Below are 20,805 nucleotides of genomic sequence, written 5' to 3'. Positions count from 1 at the left end.
CACATCTGTCACTGTTTAGAAGTAGCGTGTTAAACTCCATTGGTTTGTGTGTCTGTGTACTTTTTTTTTCTATTTGTCTTATTTGTCTTTTGCTTGTTGGTTTTAATCTTCAATTTTGTAGAGATTTTTTTGTTTTTGAAAGAAGAGAACAAAGTTGGATTGGTGGAGAGGGGAATATCAAAATATTGTATGAAAATAATTTTAATAAAATATTTTGAAAATGTCATGTTGATGGGATATTAGCACCATGAAAATCAGTGTTCCTACAAAAGTACATTTTCTCAGACAGCTAAGTACCATACCCTGACCAGCCCACCACTAGCTACACATACAAACAAAAATGCTTAGTCTTAAGTTTGTATTGTGCAAAAGCTTCTTAAGACTGAAATGCCCAAGAGTCACCAGCCTAAGTAGTTCTTTATCAGAGGAGCTGGATATTGTTGCCAAGCAGATAAAGAAAAATTTTAATTCAATGAGGAGGTTCTGATACATATCAGTGGAAGAATTAACATGTATAAGACTGGGATCAATTCCCAGCACTGTCCAAAAAAAAGATTTAGTAAAGTTGATCGTCGTATAGCGTATATGAGTATAGAGACATCTTAGGCACAAACTTCAGGGCTTCTTTGCCTCCACTGCATAAAGGTCTGCTCTTTTCTGTTTTGAAATGGGGATTTGCTGCCGAACTTCAGCCAGCCTCTTCAGGTCTGCAAAAACAGGAACGTGCACGATGAACTCCTTACCAACCAATGAGATTTCTTCTGCAAACTAAAATGCATCAGCAACACTGGCCTTGTCTGTATGCTATTGACCTTGCATTGGCCTTGGAGTCAATTCAAAGAAAGCCCAGGGAGACAGAGCCCCAGAGCTCGTCCTCAGAACTGCAGTGTGTGGCCTCAGCTGTGGAGACACCAGAAACCTGGACCACAGCTGTGTAGGTCTTACCTATGTCTGAGTACAGGATCATTTCCTCAGTGCCAGCTTTGGTTAGGACCTGTCCCCTGAAGGAGATTGAGAATAGATTGAGATTCACTGACACCAGGTGATAATCAAGTTCTCTATTTTCCTCTAACAAGAGATTCTAAAACAAAACAGTATGAATTCAAGGTTTATTATGTTGTGAACTTAGGCAGGCATGTCCTGTGGAAAAAAAGAGCCCTGTGAGGCTTAGTGAGGAAAGTATGGGATGTATTTAATAAACTGCACTGCTAGAAAACAATAGCTAGTCTATGATTATAAGTGGGAGAAGAGCTACCAGTAATCAACGGGAACTGCCAAGGAGGGTCTCCATCAGTTCCTCATGCCCTCCCAGCTGCTGCCACACCTGACAGTAATGTGGCTGGGCCTGGCCTACTAGGGTTCTCAACCTATAGGTTGTTAGCCTGTTGGGATTTGATGTCCTGTTCACAAGGGTCACCTAAGACAATAGGAAGACAGATAAAATTAGTTTTTAAGTAGTAATGAAAACGATTTTATGGTTGGGTCACCACAACATGAGGAATTAAGTCTCAGCATTAGGAACGCTGAGAACTACTGTACTAGCACCTCTACCCTGTGGCTGAGATCCCTGGCTCGCTATACTAATGAGTTTCTGTTTCAGATTGGAGGGAAAGACTAGCCCATAAAAGTGGTAAGGGTAGGTCGGGTGGTGACACACGCCTTTAATCCTAGCACTCAGGAGGCAGAGGTAGGCAGATCTCTGAGTTTGGGCCAGCCTGCAAAAGCTAGTTCCAGAACAGGCTCCAAGAGCTTCTGAGAAAACCTGTCTTGAAACACCCTCCCTCCACCAAAAAAAAAAAAAAAAAAAGTGGTAAGGGTCTATATGCTAGCAGGAACAACAGCCTTTCAAAAGACCAAGGGAAGGCTAATCCTGAAAGCTATTCCCAGTATCCAGCCTTTTGGCCCAGCTCAGGGGTCAAAAACATATCTAGAGAAATGATTTATTTGCAAAATATTATGTCATAACAAACCACCTGGCATCACTGAATGTACTTACCAGACGGCCACAGACTCCTGGAAAGGATGAACTACCAATACAGTAATGTCATTTGGTTAAAATCTTTTCTGTTCTAACTCCCACCCACCTGTCCTGCCAAATTCAAAGTTCCTTCTCTATGTAACTCCCGGCACCCATCACCTCACTGTCGGCCTAGGCCTGGGGCACCAAAACCTTTCAGAAGAAATTAAAGGGTAGAGCACAGGAGAACTGGTTGTAGAGCTGCCACCAGCATCTAGACAGGAACACAACAGAAGCCAATCTGACCCAGTTCTCCAATGCCCTTAAACCCTGGTGTGTGGAACTCCAGTCACGTTTTACGAAGCCTCTATACAGCACACGGGGGAATCCTCTGGGACGCCTGGGGATACTTAAACTTGAAACTCTTGCTTTGGTGACTGGTCTATCTATTCTGAAATTGCAGAAATGCTTTCGTGTGTGAGTACATACACAGAAGTACCATAGACTAAAGCCAGCTTTTGACGTCCAAAGTTGTAGTAAGGTCACGTGAGTTGAAATCTTTATAAACATACACTGTAATCTTACACCTGCTGTTGCCGACCATGTGAGTTGTCCATGGGGAAACAACCGTGCTAATGGGCAGATGTGTTATGTTCATGTAGTGGTAAATGGTTTACCTTTTCACAGGGGACAGACCACTAGTTTCCTCTAACCCAATGGTTCTCAACCTTCCTAATGCTGCAACCCTTTAATATGGTTCCTTATGTTATGGTGACCCCCAGCCATAAAACTGTTTTTGTTGCTATTTCATAATTGTAATTTTACTACTGTTAGGAATCATTAATAATGTAAATATCTGGCTGGCATACAGGGTATCTGATATGTAAAAGGATTGAGACCCACAGATTGAGAATCGTTGCTTTAACTCATTCCTGTCTCTAATCGTTACACGGGGAGTGATGTTTTTGCCTAGCTTCTCATTCCTACCGTGGGACCAGTCCTTCAGCCTAAATTTTAGCTAAAAGCTAACTAAGAATTCTGGAATCTCTTACTAAACCAACTGCCTACCCCACTGCTGCTGCCAAGACAAGCAGAAGGGGATAAAGGCCAAGGACTGGATCTGGCAAGCAGGATGGTTTCTTTCTCATGTGGAGGGCAAGTGAAAGCCTCCCTCATACCCAGTGGAATATGTGCGTAAAAGGGAGGAGCAGTTGCAGGGGAGGTGATCCTATGTAATCTTTCAACTTCCAGCTGAGCTCAGCCTAAAACACACTCACCAAGGATCCACAACAGTGCTGTGTCCCCAGGCCACATACGAGGCTTTGTCATCCCGGGCAGGAGAGGCTGTAGCCACATACACCTGATTATCAACAGCCCTGTGTTCAGCAGACAGAAAGCAAATACCTTACACATTGTAGGCCTGCAATATGTTTCTACCCAAGGGTATGTGGTTATTTTTTAAAAAAAGACAAAAACACTAGCAGAAAACACAGGGAAAGGCTTCTGGACCTTAGAATGAGCAACAATTTTGGGGAATAAGACACACAAAACTAGGCATATGTCAAAAGAAGATGCTTCTATACAGCATATGAAGGTACCAAGAATGGAAAGAAAACCTCCAGAATGGAGAAATATATACAAATACATAATAACAGCTCTTAACAATATCACAAGATAACCCAGTTTGAAAATGGCAAAAAAAAAAAAAAATCAAAGTATGGTGAAGCATGTCTAATGCCACTAGTCGGGAGGCTGAAACTAGAGGAGTCAAAGTTCAAGTCAGCCTGGGCTACTTAATGGGAGAGCAACAGAGCTAAATAGGTATTAAAAAGAAGCCCACAAATGGTGTTAAAATTCAGAGCCTGAAAGTCCACCACAGGGCCATCTGACCTCAGCCCACAGCTGGGAAGGGAGGTGTGTAACTTTTATAGGAAGTGAGAGGCCCTTGAAGAGCATGTGGACTCCAGCCCCGCCTCTTTTTTTCTGCCTGGGGGAAAAAAAGCCCCCACTACACTCTAGCCAAGTGTGGAATGAAACCTCTGCACGTAAGAACCAAGATAAACTTCCCATCCTACGTTCTTTAGGGCATTTTGTCACCATGATAGACAGCTGACAAACACAAATGGCCAACATAAATATTTTAAAATGCTCATATCACCAGCCATCAGGCAAATGCAACTTGAAACCGTGGTGATCATACCTCACTCTAGTTCCAATGGCTGGCATCAAGAAACCTAAGGGCAACAAATCCCGGTGAGGGTGTGGAGAAGAAACCCACTAGTGGGACTGTAGGTTGGTACAGCCATTGTGGAAAGCAATCGTTTCCCCCAAAGTTAAAGACGTGGTCCGGAAATCCTACTAAAAGTTATAAATCCAAGCAAAATAGAACAACACAAGGAAAAAAAAAAAATCTGAACCCCAGTATGCTGGGCTATTCACCATAACCAAGAAATGGGAATACCCTGTGTCTTTGCTGATGAGTAGAGATTGTACCTATGTACAACAGAAAGGCATTAGCCACTGCAAATGGATAGAACTGGAAATCACAAGGCTGGTGAAATAGTTCAGGCACACACGTATGCAAGCGCACATACACACACAAAGGAACAAAGAAAAAGAGGCATATGTACAATCTAAAACTGATCTCATAAGCCAGGAATGGTGACGGTGGCATGGCTCTTTAACCCTAGCATCTTTTGAGGGCACTGCTATGGCATTGGAGTTGGTACCCAGCAGAGCTCTCTGAACATTCATCTGTTCTAAGTGTATTTGGATGCCACGGCTGGCTGTGTCAAGGGCAGAATTCCATTTAAGGCTGATACTTCCATCAGCAGTGAGATGCTTGAGTCCTTTCTTACCGGGCTCGCTGGAGCAACTCCCAGTGGGCTGGTCCAGTGGTCAAATTGAATGCTCCAGGATACACCAAGAGCTGACAGCCTCCAGGCGTGAAAGACAAAAACCAATGGTGAACACTCAAGGACTCTGGTCCCTCCCTTTATTCCTTATCCAACAGAGCCAAACAAACTTTTCCATATACAAGGTCAGTCTAGTAAAACAGCCAAATACGGCTCTGAATGTAAAAGTATAGATATTCCTATACTATTCCTATAAAATACAGCCGGAAGAAAACTGAGATGACGACTGACGTCAGAACTTGCGCCTTCCGTTTTAAAAAGTAGAGAACTGTAGTCAGCATGTAGCTCAGCACCAGGCCAGCACCGCACAGTGGAGAAGTGTGGATGTGATCTTCCGACTGGAACAACACAGCTCCAGACGCTGTGAAGCCCAGAACGCACACACTCCATCTGCTAAGCAGCTCTCAGAGCATCCGGACCAAGACACTTAGTTAAGTGCCAACGGTTTCAGCCTAGTCACACCCCCTCAAACCATATCATCAGCAGAAGTCTGTTTAGCAAACTGGTGTGGAAGAGCTGGTCATGAATACATTAACACTCTACATCTGAGGTTTTGGGCATTTGTCCAAATGTTTTGTGATTTTCTTTTTTGGGCAATTTTCTGTTAAGAGCTCCCTTCTTGCCACAGGACCATCCCAGAATCAGACCTCCCAGGAGCTTCCTAACCATGTGTAGTATTGTCTCACCTCTCTGCGCGTAGATTTGTGCCAGCTCTGCAAAGCGCATATCGTAGCAGATGCCCAGGCCCACTCTGCAGTAAGCTGTTTCCAAACAGAAGATGCACACATGAGAAGTGAGTCTCCTGTAGCATGGGCAGAAGGGTAAACCTCTGATCCCAGAACACTGACAGAGAAGAATTAACACAGGACTCCTACACAGAGACAATCTGTATGTTCAACCCTATTGGGGCATCATCTCAGGACAGCTATCTAAGTAGGGTGTATCAATCGTGGCCCAACAGGAACTATGCTATGGCCAGGATGCTATAACCCATGGAAGAGAAGTATCATGTCAAAACATTGGGTTTCCATTCTGTTCAAACTGTCTAGATCTCTGACTGTTTGCTTTCCTCCATTCTGAACTTCTAGTAAGGCAATATGAAAGAGTTGGGGACAGACATAAAAGGAAAAATACCTGCTCTTTTCTGGGATTACTACTATAAGAGGCAAACTTATGTGGTACGTACGAGTATCAAATGTGGAGAGACTATCACCAGGACTCAATGTTTTAGATTCTTGAAATGTAATTTTCCCAGGAACATCGATGTCAAACAGATGGATCTGCATCACACATCATCGAGTGGTTATTACCTCTTTGCCACAGGCCTCCCTGCAGTAGCGACTCAGATATGGAAATACTCAAGACTGACAATACAAACATCTCCCCAGTCTGCCCACATGGCCCCTACCAGCTGCCTGACATCCAAGCCCCTATCTTATTTCTCTGTGTGAGATTTCGGGCATGGTATTAAATAATAAGTTTAAATAGTCTTGTAGTTAAATAATAGCATTAAATAATCTTGTTTCCAGTCTCAGAAGAGGTTTCCTATTTTACCACTCTATACTATTCTATTTACAGGAAATGGGGAAATGGTGTATGGTCTGTAACCTGCTTTCTGCAGCTGTGGAAACTGTGCAGGCTCCTCATGGAGTGTAATGTGTTACTGGCACTCACTCTAAAGGCTAAGGAAGATTTCCCAGAATTGGGCACATACTAAAACTAAGAACTTATCCTAGAACTAAGGATGCTCAGACATGGGGATTGCCACAAGTTCGAGGCCAGTCTGGACCACTTGAATTTAATTTAAAGCCAGCCTAGTTACAAAGAAAGATTCTGTCTCAAAACAAAGATAAGATCCAGGTAAAATTTTACAAAGCAAAGTCAGTAATGCATCTCCTCCAAATAAAGTTTTTTTTTTTTTGTTTTTGTCCTCCCCAAGACAAGGTTTCTCTGTGTAGTCCTGGCTGTCCTGAAACTTGCTCTATAGACCAGGCTGGCCTCAAACTCAGAGAACCGCCTGCCTCTGCCTCCCAAGATCTGGGATTAAAGGCGTGAGCCACCATCACTTAGCTAAAATGAGCTTTTTTCCCCCCAGGAAAGCAGATGTGGCTTGATATCAGAAAATCAACTGATATAATTCACTACATTAGTAAAAGAAACAGGCAGGACCCCAAGGATGTATGCTGAGTGTTGTTAGTGAACTTATGCTGAGGGAGGTGGCAGTGACGGTGACTGAACTGTCACCAGGCCTCACCCAGGCTGCGAAAGCACTCCAGCACTGAGGGACCTCCAGCCTGTATCTGATGAACATCTACAACAACCATGACTTTAAAAACAAGACAGCAGGACTCTTCTCATCTAATAGTCATACTAAACAATCCTAAAACAACCATCATATTCGGGGGACAATGGCAGACGTGTTCATTCCGGGGAGGGAAACAAGATGAGGACACCTATTATTTAGTGGTATTCCTGACACCCCACATGAAGCAACAAGAAATATGGAAGTAGGGGAAAGAGAGGATCGAGCTGTCTTCCTCAGATTATATAATCGAAATTAAATTAGGAGAATTGACGAGTAAATCCAGCAACGTTGCTACATACAAACCAGCAACCTAAAGATGAATTGTAAATTCTACATCCTAGCAAGAAACAGAAAATGAAAGGTGATGAGATTTGTGCACCTCTACTGACCTTTCTGTGCTTTACCAATAAACGCCCATCAGGCCCAAACACAGCACAGGTGTTATACAGTTTCCCGGCATCCTCTTCAGGGATGGAGCCTTTCCTCGAGAGAAATACATAGTCACGCCAAACGGTAACGAAAAGGAATGGGCCAATAGCTTTGTGATACTCAGTAAACACCTAGGAAACAGTCATTTGGATCCAATAACTAAGCATTCTTTTCCCCCTTGCTACTCTTTCAGGGATTAAACTCCAAATTATTGATAAGCTATAATTAGGCCAGATGTCAGAGGATGGTTTAAAAAATAACCAAACTGCCCCTGAAATTCAGCCATGGCGTTGTGCAACAGTTAATATGTAACATCAGAGCAAAGTCAGGAGTTCCCCATTACTCCAAGCCTTCATCTTTCAGCAACACTGAATCCCAAGGCCCCAGGATAAAGACAAGCCTTTCTCCATCACAGCACCGATCCACACACACCTGTGCACTGACACCACCTATTCAACTACTGCATAGTCGTGAGACGAAATGACCTTGTTCATCATTCAACCTCTCGAGGTTTATTGTGCTTTTTGTCCCCTAAATCATCACAAAGAACAGAGGTGAGGTCTCTCTGGCCACACCGTGTCTAGACACACTCTGCTTACAGGGGAGCTCATCAGGATCGGATTGGTGTGATTCTTCCTATGGTGTCTGCTAGGCCTTTTGCATACATAGCTAACTTAACTCCCCGTTAAAGTACAGCCATCTCTTGTGGAGGAGATTAATCTAAGTGGGGAAATTCAGCTCATAATCATGCTGAAATTGCAGTTGTTACACTTAGTGCATCCTGAGGTGTATCTCTAGTTGATCTTGAATTTATAATCCTTCTGCCTCTGCTTTCCAAGGCTGGGATTGTTAGGTGTGTGCCACGACCCCTGGCAACCACCTCCTTTTCAAGGGCTGAAATGTGTTAGTTTAGATGTAACAAACGCCATGCTAATGCTTTTACTGTTTACACGTTACACCACAACCACATGGAAGAAATTACCTCCGATGAGATAAATGCTATTCTCCTTCGCTGTTTCGGCAAGCTTCTGCGTGGACTCACCAGGAATCTTCTCTGCGTATTCAGGAAAGTAGTTTGTTCCATATGGAGAATTAAAGCACTCCTGGATTAATGTTAGAGGAGAAGGGGCAAAGCATTTAAAATTCTGCGGAAAGTAGAAAGGGGTTTTCCAACTCTTGTCCTGTGTGAGCAGGTAAAACACAATCAGGAAAAGGCCTAGGGCTAAACAACGTGCAATCAAACAGGCGGAGAACAGAGGAAACAAATCATTCCGGTGACCCTGGCAGAAGCCTAGCCCCGAAGCCTGTAGATGCCAGTTCCTGAGCATCCAGGCACACTATAAACCGGGTCTATTCTGTGGTTTTGAATACTGAGGTGAATTCTGGAGTTCAAAATTATACTGATTATGTAAAGCAACAAAACATGCATAAAAAGTTCGGAAAGCCACAGAAGTGCAGCCGCTTCAGTGACTGCACCAAGCTGTCCTGAATCCCACTTTGGTGCTATCCTTATGATCCCTGTGTCCCTTACGGACGGGAAAAGTGGATGAGGATGGAACAAAGACAGGGCTGGGTCACAGACACCAAGAAAGACAACGCCACACACACACACACACACACACACAGACACACACACACAACACACACACAGACACACACACAACACACACACACAGACACACACAACACACAACACACACACACAACACACACACACAACACACACACACAGACACAACACACAACACACACACAACACACACATACACAACACACACACACAGACACACACACAACACACACAACACACAACACACACACAACACACACACACACACCACACATCTGCCTTCAACAGTTCTCTGACACCTTTAGTCCCAGGAGGCAGAGGCAGGTGGATCTCTGAGTTCAAGGCCAGTGTGATCTACAGAGAGAGTTCAGGACAGCCATGGCTACACAAAGAAACTTTGTCTCAAAAATAGAAAGGAAAGGAGGGAGGGAAGGAGGGAGGGAGAAGAGGGAGGGAGGGAGGGAGAAGATGGAGGGAGAGAGGGAGGGAGGGAGGGAGGGAGAGAGGGAGGGAGGGAGGAAGGAAGGAAGGAAGGAAGGAAGGAAGGAAGGAAGGAAGGAAGGAAGGAAGGAAGGAAGGAAGGAAGAAAAAACTGAATTGGTCCTATAGAATGACATCCAAGGCTGATTTCTGGTTTCTCAGGGCGCGCGCGCGTGCGCGCGCGCGCGCGCGCGCACACACACACACACACACACACACACACACAATCAACAAGATTCCCTTTGTTAAAGATTACTGCTCATCCAGGAACTCCAACGTTGACCTTACACTACTAACCACAAAATTTGATACAATCTTCAACTAAAGCTTCAAAACAACATGGTCTGACCTTCAACATGACAACAGAAAGCCTTAACTATGTTAGGAACAAAGTGGACATTCAGGCCCTGAAAGTGTTCTTTAGGTAATTTCCCCAAACCTTGTTTTCCTCATCTGAACATAGTAGGTGATCCTGTTAGACCTGTAATAATGTAGACATTTCAGGATAAAGATCTCTGCTCGTCTTTGTGACAGAGGAGACACACACGGAACAGGACATGGTTGGAGCGGGGGCACACGAGGACCACCGCTGGCAAACACCACTGAGGCAGGTTCATGGCTCCTAGAAACGGCCGGCTGTCCCTATACTTACCGGCAGGGAGACTACTTTGGCACCTTGTTTTGCTGCCTCCCGTACTAGGCTACAAGCCCGGGAAACATTATCTGATTTAATGGAAGAAACGTGAAGCTGGATGAGGGCCAATCGGAAAGCTGAGGACAAAGACAAAAGGAGACAGTCATCAGATCTGCCCACGAAGTTCAGCCAGACCCAGGATTCTCAAAGAGGGCATCTGGCAATGTTCTGACATGGTTCTGATCGTCACAACTACTGACAACCTAAAGGATAAATCACACTGACAAAACCTGGCTTCTAATGAAGGCCAAAATGATCGTTTAAAGTATAAAAACTACGATCTCTCTTTTTTTATTTATCCTAAATATATATGGTAAGAAGCTACATTTAGCCCTGAATATCTCTTGCTGAACAGTGCCAGATCTGGATAAAAAAGAAAAGAAACCAAAACCCGCATTACTTTCAGGTTAACACACCTTGAGCTGTAACAACCACAGTTCACACAAAGGTTTAAGGTCCTCCTAAACCTAGGAAGCTGGCTGTCTACGCTTCTGAAGGGAGGATACAACTCACCACGGTTTTGCTTGTAGTGTCCACTCTCCCACAGGTCACTCTAGGGATAAGGGCCCAAGCCAGGCTTGGGGCTGGTGGAAAGCGCCCTCTGCAGGCTGGAGCAGGGAAAACCCTCCGCTGGGGTCCTCCACTTGTTGCTTTACCTTCTCAAGGAGCGATAATAATGACTTTGAAGATCCCTGGCTGCCCTAATAATCTTCATAAATTTGCAAGATCGATGACCCAAGGGGAGGGACGCAAAACACCGCGAATGAAGGGCCCAATGTGGGAACCATATTTAAATGAGCACGCCAGGTCATGGCACCAATAAACACAGCAGTGGGAAGTCCGCACCAAGTCACTGGACTCAGCGGCACATGAAGCTAACATATGAACTGTGAACTGAGACGCGACTAGCCATCCTGTTAGGCGAAGGAGTTAGGGCCACTAAATCTGAAAGCACCACCCACCCCACAGCTCTGGGCTCCCACAGGGCAGGACGCCTGGCCCGGAGGGCTGCGCTCGCACGGCTCGCGGCCCCACTACCCCGGGCTTCCCCGAGCAGCCCCAGCTCCGAGCCGCGGACACCCGCGACCTGAGCCACCGGCAAGGCGGACCGGGGGACGCAAGGACCCAGCCGGCTCATCTGCACCGCCGCACCGAAACCTCCGCTCCCGCGGGGAGCTTGACGACCAGGCCGCGAGCCACTTACTAGCCATAGCTCTTCTTCGGAGCACCGAGACCGACGGGAAGGCGACCAGTGAATCCCTTGGCCGAGCGTGGGAGGCGGGGCTGAGCGGCGTGCAGAAGGGGCGTGGCCAAGAGCTGGGCCGAGGGGCGGGGCCTCGTTGAGTTTGGGGCCCTAGGTGTTTGGCTTTGCTGTTGTTTTCGGCTCTGTTGTTATGGTGGTAAGAATCGGGCTTGAACATGTTCAGCACCTGTCTACCACTGAACTACATCTTTGCCTCGGCTCTGCACTAAAAATGGCTCACTCTGTGCGCTTGAATACATCAAAAAGAAAGAGATAATTAGAAATTCTTTAAATAAGACCTCCAGAACCAAGGGCAAAGAGGAGCGGCCTACATTATGGTGCTGTGCCATAAATGGTTAAGGAGTGGTCCCTTTTGGGTAGAAAGGCTCTTTATGTGGCAAAAAGAACTGAAATTTCAGGTTAGATCACAGCAGTGGCCAGGGTAATGACTGCCACCTGCTGACAGGCTTAAGGAGGCGCACCTGGTTGGTTTAGGCTAACTGGACTTTAGAAGCTTGCTCCAAGTAGGGGGAAGGGATGGAGAGTTGGTGCTAGGCGGTATTCTAAGACTTGTCGTTTGTATTTATTATTTAATTCGCTGTTTTGTTTTTATTTGTTTGGGGCTCTCCTACTTTTCAGACAGGATCTCCTGTAACCCAGGCCTTTTAATTTACTATGTAGCTGATGCTACCTTGACTCTTACTCCTCATGCTCCAGCTCCTGAATGCAGGGGTTGAGTAGTGTACCACACCCAGCTACACCGCTAATGTTTCCAGTGGTCGGGGATCAAAGTACATACCTTGTCACATTTCAGAGCATGGTGGTCCGGTCAAAGTACAAACCTTGTCACATTTCAGAGCATGGAAGCAAGGGGATTATAGAGCTGGGACAAGACAGAAACAGAAAGCCTGGAGATCAAATCCCCCAAAAGAAAACTTGGCCAAAGAGCATCTAGTAAGAGTTGAGTTTTTACAAACTTTGGGGTATGGTATCTCTGTGGGAAAAAAACGAACCAGAAACAGCCGTTTAAAAGGGTCAATGCACAGGTTGGAGAGATGGCTCAGTGGTTAAGAGCACTGACTGCTCCAGGAGTTTGGTTCCCAGCACCCACATCGTATCTCAAAGGGTTCACAGAATCATCTCTTACATCTCTGCTAAGAACCTGGAGACACTGTGGAAGACAGGTAAAGAATATATGAGCTGGAAGAAGGTGTGTGTGACAGTATGGCCTTATTTCATCCAGATATAACATACTCATACCATCTCCTTCTTGCACTAGAAAATGCATTGACCTGGTAGCCATGACAACTATTCCAGAGAAAGCCAGGTCTACAGAGCTGGATCTTTAAAGGGAAAGTATCAGCTTAGGAACCCCAAGGCCAAGGTGGGGAGTAAGAGTGGACCACCAGAGACAGAGGATGAGGGAGAAGGGGAAGAGAACAAGGGAAAGGGGCAGGGGTATTTGTTTCAGGGGGACAAAGGACTGCCTCTGGATAGAGGAGACAGATGTTGTCCACAGGTGAAGGGGAAACCCTGTTAGGATGAGGGGTTTAATTTTAATTGGGCATGTTAATGAGGTGAGACAGAGGGGGCTTTTGATTGGTGGACTTTAGTACTTTGATAGCTGAACCTTGGTAGTCAAGTTAGCCTCATGAGGAGGAAGTGGCCAGCTTTAGGAATGTAATCTAACTTTTTTTTTAAGCAAAGCAGGAATGGGGGAGAAGGACAAGGCCTGCCAGAGCAACGCCCACCAAGCTCAAGCTAGCCAGAGTCCCTTTAGATCTACGGATCTGTCCCAGTAAAGAGAGGAGGAAATGGTGCAGGACCATTACTTCCTGAGCTCAAGGGATCCTCCTGCCTCTGTCTTCTTTTTTTTTAACCCCAACACCCAAATAGTGTTATTAGTTTTAAGATATCTAAGGGACATGAGCAGAAATAGGAACACAGCAGAAATATTTAATCTGCAGATAAGATACAAATAAAAACAGCCTCGAGAACAGAAGCTTTGAGCAAACTGTCAGTTTATTTACAGGTGTGATTTATAAACAGTAACACAAACATCTTTACATTAATATTATGAAAAAAGTCCCACAGCGGAAATGGTTGAAAAATGAGACTTGAGGACATTTCAAAGAGGGTGTCAAGAAAACGGAAAACTGCAATACAACAGTTGGAAGTGTTAAAAATATCAAGTACTGCACGGGTGCAATTTCATGCAAATGTCTTCAACCACTCAAATAAATTGTTCTTATTTAGATATTAGGATAAAGTTTTTAATTGGGTTATCTTTATTTCACTTGATTTCCATTAAGCAAATTAAAACAACTGGCTACTAGTGGGGCACATCTGGATATTTCTATCAACCAACCCCTTAGAGAGCATCTATTATATTTTATGACATGGCAGGTTATAGTTACTATTTTTCAAACAGATTTTATGAAAATCATCCCATGGTCCAAAAGCTGTTTCTGGATCCCTCATCACATGTGACTGGTATGGGCACAGAGATGAATCTGAGCAAGCTGCAAAGCAGCTGCCTCAGCTTTGCCGGGAGAAAGAATACAAACAGTTCCAACTACTGAAATTTTACTGAGAAGACAAAACCAAAAGAAAATGTTTAGAAAGTGATAGAAAAACACTGAAATTTCTATGGCTCGCTGATTATGTCTTTTAACTGGACATCAGTGTGGTCACAGGTGATCATCTCATAACATAAACCAGAGTGTTCAACACATTCTGAAATATCCTAGACCAAATGGACCAAGTAATAAAGGCCAATGACATTTTTACAGATACAATCCTGTCCCCAAATGCTAATTTGAACCTTAATATGCCTACTTACTTCTGATCCTTAGCAACCACTGGGAAGATTAGAGTCTGTGAGGCAATTAGTCACCAAATACTCCCCGCTGGAGTGGAGGAGGTGAGACGGGTGCCTCAGGGCTTACAGAGCTATGGGCTCTGTTTTGAGTTGGCTATGATCTCCATCCATTCCATGAAATAGACTTCAGTCTTTTAAAGAATAGAAAAGTCAGCTAATTATTACTCTATACTTTTAATTTTCTCCTATTGCTCTTGTAGCAAGACCCAATGTAGCAATTAACTCTCTAAATTTCAGTGAAGACATTGCAAATACGGATGTGTACAGCTGTTTCCAAACCTGAAAAGGATGCATGTCTCTTAAAACAGCTCTTCAAAACAGAACTGCATTCTGTGCCCCGATCCATAGGGCACAAGGCCAGTTACTTCAAAGTTATTTATTAACTGACCTTTATAATAAATCATCTTATAAAACCAAAGATGCAAAAGAAATATTTAAAAAAGTGTACCCATCCCGAGATTGATTACAATAATTTGCATTAGACCCCTCTACTCAGGCAGCCCATGAGCAAATGAAAGGTCTCTGAGGGTATTGAGTCAGGAAATATATTTTCATGTTTCTCTTGGTTGCCTTAATTTCACTTAAATAGCTTTCTTTTACGTTAACTTTCCAAAGCATCCAACACTTTCATGATCTGCTGCTTTATGGCTCTGGTAGCATCTCCCGCATTCGGAATCAAATACCTATGGGAGAAAAGACAAAGCTATGTATAAATAAACGCACTTCCCCTTCAGGGTCTGCTGAGAGGTCACCTCTGGTGAGGAACTTGCCTTGATCCCCGATGCTCACAGATATGCCCTCCTGTGTACTCCCACAAACTTACCTCAACAGATAAGCAAAACGTTATTTGAAAATCTAAAAGTAAAAGTGATATGGTTTTTCATATAGTTTACAGCTAAGATTCTCTGAACTGCCAATAAGTATATATAATGTCCAAATGGGACACAGGTAAAATATTACACTTGCTGTGGTGATTTGAAGGAAAATGGTGACCAAAAGGAGTGGCCTTGTTGGAGTAGGTAAGCCCTTGTTGGAGGAAGTGTGTCACTAATGGGGTGGGCTTTGAGAACTCCTATGCTCAAGCTACTCCCGGTGTCACAGTTTACTTCCTGTTGCCTGCAGATCAAGATGTAGAACTCTCAGTTCCTTCTCCAACACCATGTCTGCCTGTATGCCACTATGTCCTTCCGTGAAGATAATGGACTAAACCTCTGAAATTGTAAGCCATCCCAATTAAATGTTTTCCTTTTAAGAGTTGTCATGGTCATAATGTCTCTTCACAGCAATAGAAGCCCTAAACCCTAAGATGTAATTTAATCAGTTTCAGTTATAATTTGATGACTTTCAATTCCAAAGAAAATGTCAACTCTGACCTTAAGCAAATTAAGTTGTCTAAAACAGATTCAAACCACTTCAGCTTACATTTTGATGATGAAAATAAAATACCAACTTATCATTCTAGGACCAATTTAGTTCGCTGGAAATCAGCACAAAGCATAGCATTTGTATAATGCGTTTACTAAAAATAATTTATATAATTTATAATTTATATAATTTGTGTATACACCCGTGGGTAGACATGTGTGCATGTGTGTGTGTCTGTGTGCGTAGAGACCAGAAGAGAGTGCGGGATGTCTTGCAGGCAGAGGTACAGCATCTGTGAACTGCTTGCTGGACATGGCTTCTGGATGCTGGGACCAGAACTCTAGTCCTCACGCCCAGAGCACAGTGTGCACCGTTGCCACATTTCTTATTGTTTTATTTTTATGTTAAACTTACTTATTATGTGTATGAGGGGTGTTTATGCCATGTAGTGTTAAGTGGAGGTCAGGAGAGCTGGTTCTCTCCTTCTACCATGTGGACCCAGGGATTTAACTCAGGTTGTCAGGCATGGCAACAAGCGCCTTTATCTGCTTGGCCATCTCTCTCAACCCCTAGATTATTTTTAATCATCCTGGTATCAACAAGTTTTTGAAATTTGCTATAGCATTAGTGAAATCATGCACCAATGTTGAAGCCAAATATGAACAAGTATTAGGAAGAATACAACAAAGGGTACTGTTCCTAGAGGGGAGTGCTTCAGGGTCCTATTCCAACACCCACTCACCAAAATCAAGAAGGAAACTGTCTAATGATTTGTATTCATTCAAATCACATAAAAAAACCTTACCTTTCAATAGCCAAGATTTCTATCCCAGAAGCACTGCTGTTTCCATACTTGAAGGTAATTAGCTCAGGATGTTTTTTTTTGGACGTAATTTTAACAACAGAATTTAGTGCTTGTCGGGACTGGATGTAAGCCAGTCCTTTCCGAGAAAGTATCTCCCTTAAGCAGTACATATGTGTTGCAGTAACCAACAGGTGGCTTGAAAAAAAGAAGGTTTAATTGAATGTGATTCAAAGCAGACATGTTATTTCAACAGCTCCAATTATAAGAAAATTCAACTTTCTTGAACTTATTTTTGAGTTATCTATGAAGCTACTCTATAAACAAGCTACATATTTTTAATTTCATGCAAAATTATTTTGTTAATCAATAATACCACAACCATTTAAGAGTTTTATAGTAAAAAGTCCTGTATAATATATATAAATAATTTTTAACTCAAATGGACTATTCTGCCATTCTCAGGATTTTTAACAGAATTATCTACTCCCAAGTATTCTCTGACTACACACTATAGCCTAATATCAAAAGCCACTAGGCAATTTTTGAGTTTTCGTATATATTTATAATATTCTGCAACTAAATCCTAAAGACAAAATGGGCATAAATTAAAAAACAAAAACAAAAACCAGGAAACTCCAAAAGCTCACTTTTAGCATAATAATAAAGCAAAATCTCAGCCGTGCCTAGAATGTGAAGCACTTTGTGAGCTAACTGCGAAGGGAACAGTCTGTAGAGAGAAGGTAACGTCCGAACATACACTGGATGAGCCGAGCAGTGGCAGACAATGCAGTGTGGCCCCAGAAGTGAAAGGAGACTAGCCAAGTCAACTTGGGAACACTGAAAATTCCAGGGTCTCAGTGTTGGGCAACATCGATTGAATAACATTCAGATGAAGTAATGACATTAGGATTACATAAAAAATGCGCTTGTTCTTGGGATAGCTGTGTTGACGCATTTAGGGGGAGCTAGGACATGTAAAAGCTGCTTCTTCATGACCTGAGTGTGTGTTATGTTTACGGGAACCTGAAGGGATGCCAAAAGCTGGCATATCCAGGAGAGGCCTTCAATGTACTCAATGTTTTGTCTCAGAATTTTCAAACTAGGTTACTTAAAATCTTTAAAAACCGAGACACCTAACTCAAGGTGACAGTAGGAAGTTATGTCTTTTCGCACTTGAGTAAGAGTCCCTTGCTATTACTTTTATATCAACTTCGTCCAATTCGAGTTTATGTCTAAAGACATATTCAAGAGTACCTGGGAAACATATGTCCACTTTCTTTGACTTCTTTGCAGGGAAAATGATGCTTGATGTCTGGCTTGTTTATCCAGGTCTGAATGTTTACGATCTCTTTTCTGTCATCATCTGACATTGAAGAACTGTCAATTTCATCTACGAAGAAAGAAAAGCATTAAACAGGGGCATTAGCACCTCAAACACATCTAAGAAACCTGACATTGTTTGGTGTGTGTTGAACTCATGAGAAAGAGAAAAGCCATTCTAACCCTCCTGGCTATATTATGGAATATTAGAAACAACAATTTTACAGTAGAAAAGTCAGGTCAGACTACCGAGGGTGCATACTGAAGAGTTCTGGTAAAAAGAACACAGCTATGGTCTACCTGTCACTCAGCATCTCTCGAGGCAAAGGAGGCCATGCTCCCTGCCTTTGTCAGCTTCTGATTTTTAAATAAAAAATAACACTAAATTCAACCTGCAATACATCAGGGACACATTTTTTTTTCATGGTAAAGAAAAAACAACCCAACATTCTAATTTGGTTTTTCTAATGTAAAAAAAAAATAATTACAGTACCTAGGGTCAATAATTATAAATGTTCCTCCCTTTGTTTGTGTGTGTGTGTTCCCGTGATAGCACGTGAGTGTGCAAGAGCCTATGGAGGTCAGGGGATAACCTCTGCTATCAATCCTCAGAAGCCAACTACTCTTAATTTTCATAGTAATTGATTTCCTTATTAAAATATGTTTATTTTTGTGATGTGTGTGTCAGAGTATGCCATGTGTGGGGTGCCTGTAGAACACTGGCAGGAGAGAGCACTGGATTCCCTGGAGTTAGTGACAAAGCAGTTGTGAGCCACCTGACGTGGGTGCTGGGGAAACAAACCAGGTCCTCTGGAAAAGCAGCGAGCGCTCTAACTATTGAGCCATCTCTCCAAGCCCATTTATTTTTACATGTGTGTGGGTGTGGGTGCCAGGCAGAGGCAAGAATTGGGTCTATCCTTCCATTCCGTGGCTCCTGAACTTACGTTACCACACTCAGCAGCAAGTTCCTCTCCCGGTCAACCCATCTGGCCTCTCCACTCTCATTCACAAGCACCTTTTTTTTCTTCTTTCTTCTCTTTGCTTTTTGAGATATGGCTTCTCTGTGTAGCCCTGGCTGTCCTGGACTCACTCTGTAGACCAGGCTGACCTTGAACTCAGAGATCCGCCTGCCTCTGCCTCCAGAGTGCTGGGATTAAAGATATGCGCCACCATGCCTGGCACAACCACCTTTCTTTTGGACACAGGGCTTTCACTGGCGTGGTGCTCACTAAGCAGACCAGGCTGGCTGGCCAGTGGACAAACCTGAGGAAACCATTTGTCTCTGCATTCTGGCTGCTGGGATTCCCAGCATGGGCCACTCTGCTGACTAGTTTTATGACAACTTAAAGAGTAATTCTGAAAGAGAAAATGCCCCAGGAACCCGTCTGAGCACACATGCAGTCAGTTTTCTTACTGATTATTGAGGTGGGAAGGCTAGATCACTATATGTAGTACCACCTCTGGTGGTTCTGGGTCCTATAAGAAAGCAGGCTGAGCGAGCCATGAAAGGAAAGCCAGTAAGCAGCACCCCATCACGGCTTCTATTTGAGTTCCTGCCCTCAGTGACGGAGTCTGACCTGAATGCTGGAAGGTGAAATAAACCCTTTCCTCCCCAAGTTGTTTTGGTCATGGTGTTTTACCTCAGCAATGGAAATCCTAACAGCCAGCATAGTAATTTTCTTAAGTGACAGAGGGGATTGAACTCAGGATCAAACACTTTACTGACTGGGTTATCTCCCCAGACCCTTCCCATTGCTTTTCAGTAACTAGTTCAAAATACAGACAATGCCAAAGAAGACGCCATGTGTTACTCCAGCATCAACTGTAGTGAAGTCCTTGAGTTACCACTCCCTAGTCAGAATCCTTTCCCTTTCGGGACTACTTCTGTGTGAACAGCTCCACACGCGTCTCTTCTGTCACCAAGATGCTCACCATAATACTGTGGGAGTGTTTTGCGGGTTTTCTGAGGGAGGCACTGTAACTACAATACATCCCTCTATGACCTTACTCCTCCCCAATACTGCTGCATTCCCGCACACTGGCACACATAGTTCTAGGTTCCTGGTTTTGCTGTGTCCCACTCTCTAAATTATAAATCTGTGTGTGTGCAGGGAAGTATAAAATAGACCACAAGGTACTTATTCACTTTCCTCTCCTTGCTCATTAAGGAAGCTAAGACCATCAGAAGCACAAACACATGCATGACAGTGGGAAGACGGCAACGGATAGGGAACAAGGCAAAGAGACAGCTAGAAATATATGTACTTCAATGCAGTTTTCTAGCAGTCAATTTTGTAATATTTACTGAAAAAGCAAATATGCTCCTCTTTAGCCACCATCTCACTGCTAATTGTGACTCTCTAGATATAGTTTCAAAGTTCATCTTGAAATATGTATAAAATTGTAGCCACTTAAAACTGACACAAATCAGAAAACTACCAGAGTTGGATCCTAAACTAGGCAGATAGGTGATTATCCACAACAGAAAGAAAATAAACAGATAATATGGGCAAACATCAAGTATTACCAAGTGGAAAGGACAATGACATTTAGGAAGCTTTTCCTCATTTTTGTACACATTAACATAACTTGGGTTTCTAACTCAATATACATAGTAACTATGGTCATTTAATCGCATAATTGAGACTGTGGAATTATAAGTAAAAATAATAGTGATTTTTTAAAACACAAAGACAATCCTAGGTGAGGATTCTCCCTGGCACCACAGTGCCATCCTGTGGCCTTTTCGGACTCTCTGTGCCTTCCTCCGGTCCCTCAGATCTCAGGCTCCACATGGCTGGGTGTTCAAAGGGATTTAGATACAGTCATGTGGGCTGAACA

At 43.5% G+C, this 20,805-nt stretch overlaps 2 protein-coding genes across 3 annotated transcripts in view; both read right to left on the bottom strand.

Annotated features, from left to right (window-relative positions):
• Window positions 1–435: 435 nt before the first annotated feature.
• On the bottom strand, window positions 436–11,668 carry Nit2 (nitrilase family member 2). Its single transcript, XM_038346754.2, has 10 exons — window positions 11,555–11,668; window positions 10,309–10,427; window positions 8,589–8,709; window positions 7,567–7,655; window positions 6,059–6,152; window positions 5,559–5,633; window positions 4,816–4,894; window positions 3,235–3,333; window positions 946–1,001; window positions 436–707 (listed from the first exon to the last, which is right to left on the bottom strand). Exons 1-10 carry the CDS (start codon window positions 11,559–11,561, stop codon window positions 616–618), a joined length of 831 nt encoding a protein of 276 aa, XP_038202682.1. The 5' UTR covers window positions 11,562–11,668; the 3' UTR covers window positions 436–615.
• Window positions 11,669–13,597: 1,929 nt separating this feature from the next.
• Tbc1d23 (TBC1 domain family member 23) overlaps window positions 13,598–20,805 on the bottom strand; it is a 56,697-nt gene continuing 49,489 nt past the window's right edge. For both annotated transcript variants that reach the window (XM_038345192.1, XM_038345194.1), the window contains 3 exons: window positions 17,899–18,034; window positions 16,645–16,839; window positions 13,598–15,157 (listed from right to left, as the gene is read on the bottom strand). In XM_038345192.1, coding sequence (XP_038201120.1) covers window positions 15,076–15,157; window positions 16,645–16,839; window positions 17,899–18,034 — 413 coding nt within the window. In that variant the 3' untranslated portion in view covers window positions 13,598–15,075. The remainder of the gene's footprint in view (window positions 15,158–16,644; window positions 16,840–17,898; window positions 18,035–20,805) is intronic.

This window comes from Arvicola amphibius, chromosome 10, assembly GCF_903992535.2.
Source record: "Arvicola amphibius chromosome 10, mArvAmp1.2, whole genome shotgun sequence".
Classification (NCBI taxonomy): domain Eukaryota; kingdom Metazoa; phylum Chordata; class Mammalia; order Rodentia; family Cricetidae; genus Arvicola; species Arvicola amphibius.
Note: the sequence above shows the minus strand (reverse complement) of the source record. Positions and strands in the feature narration are given on the sequence as shown.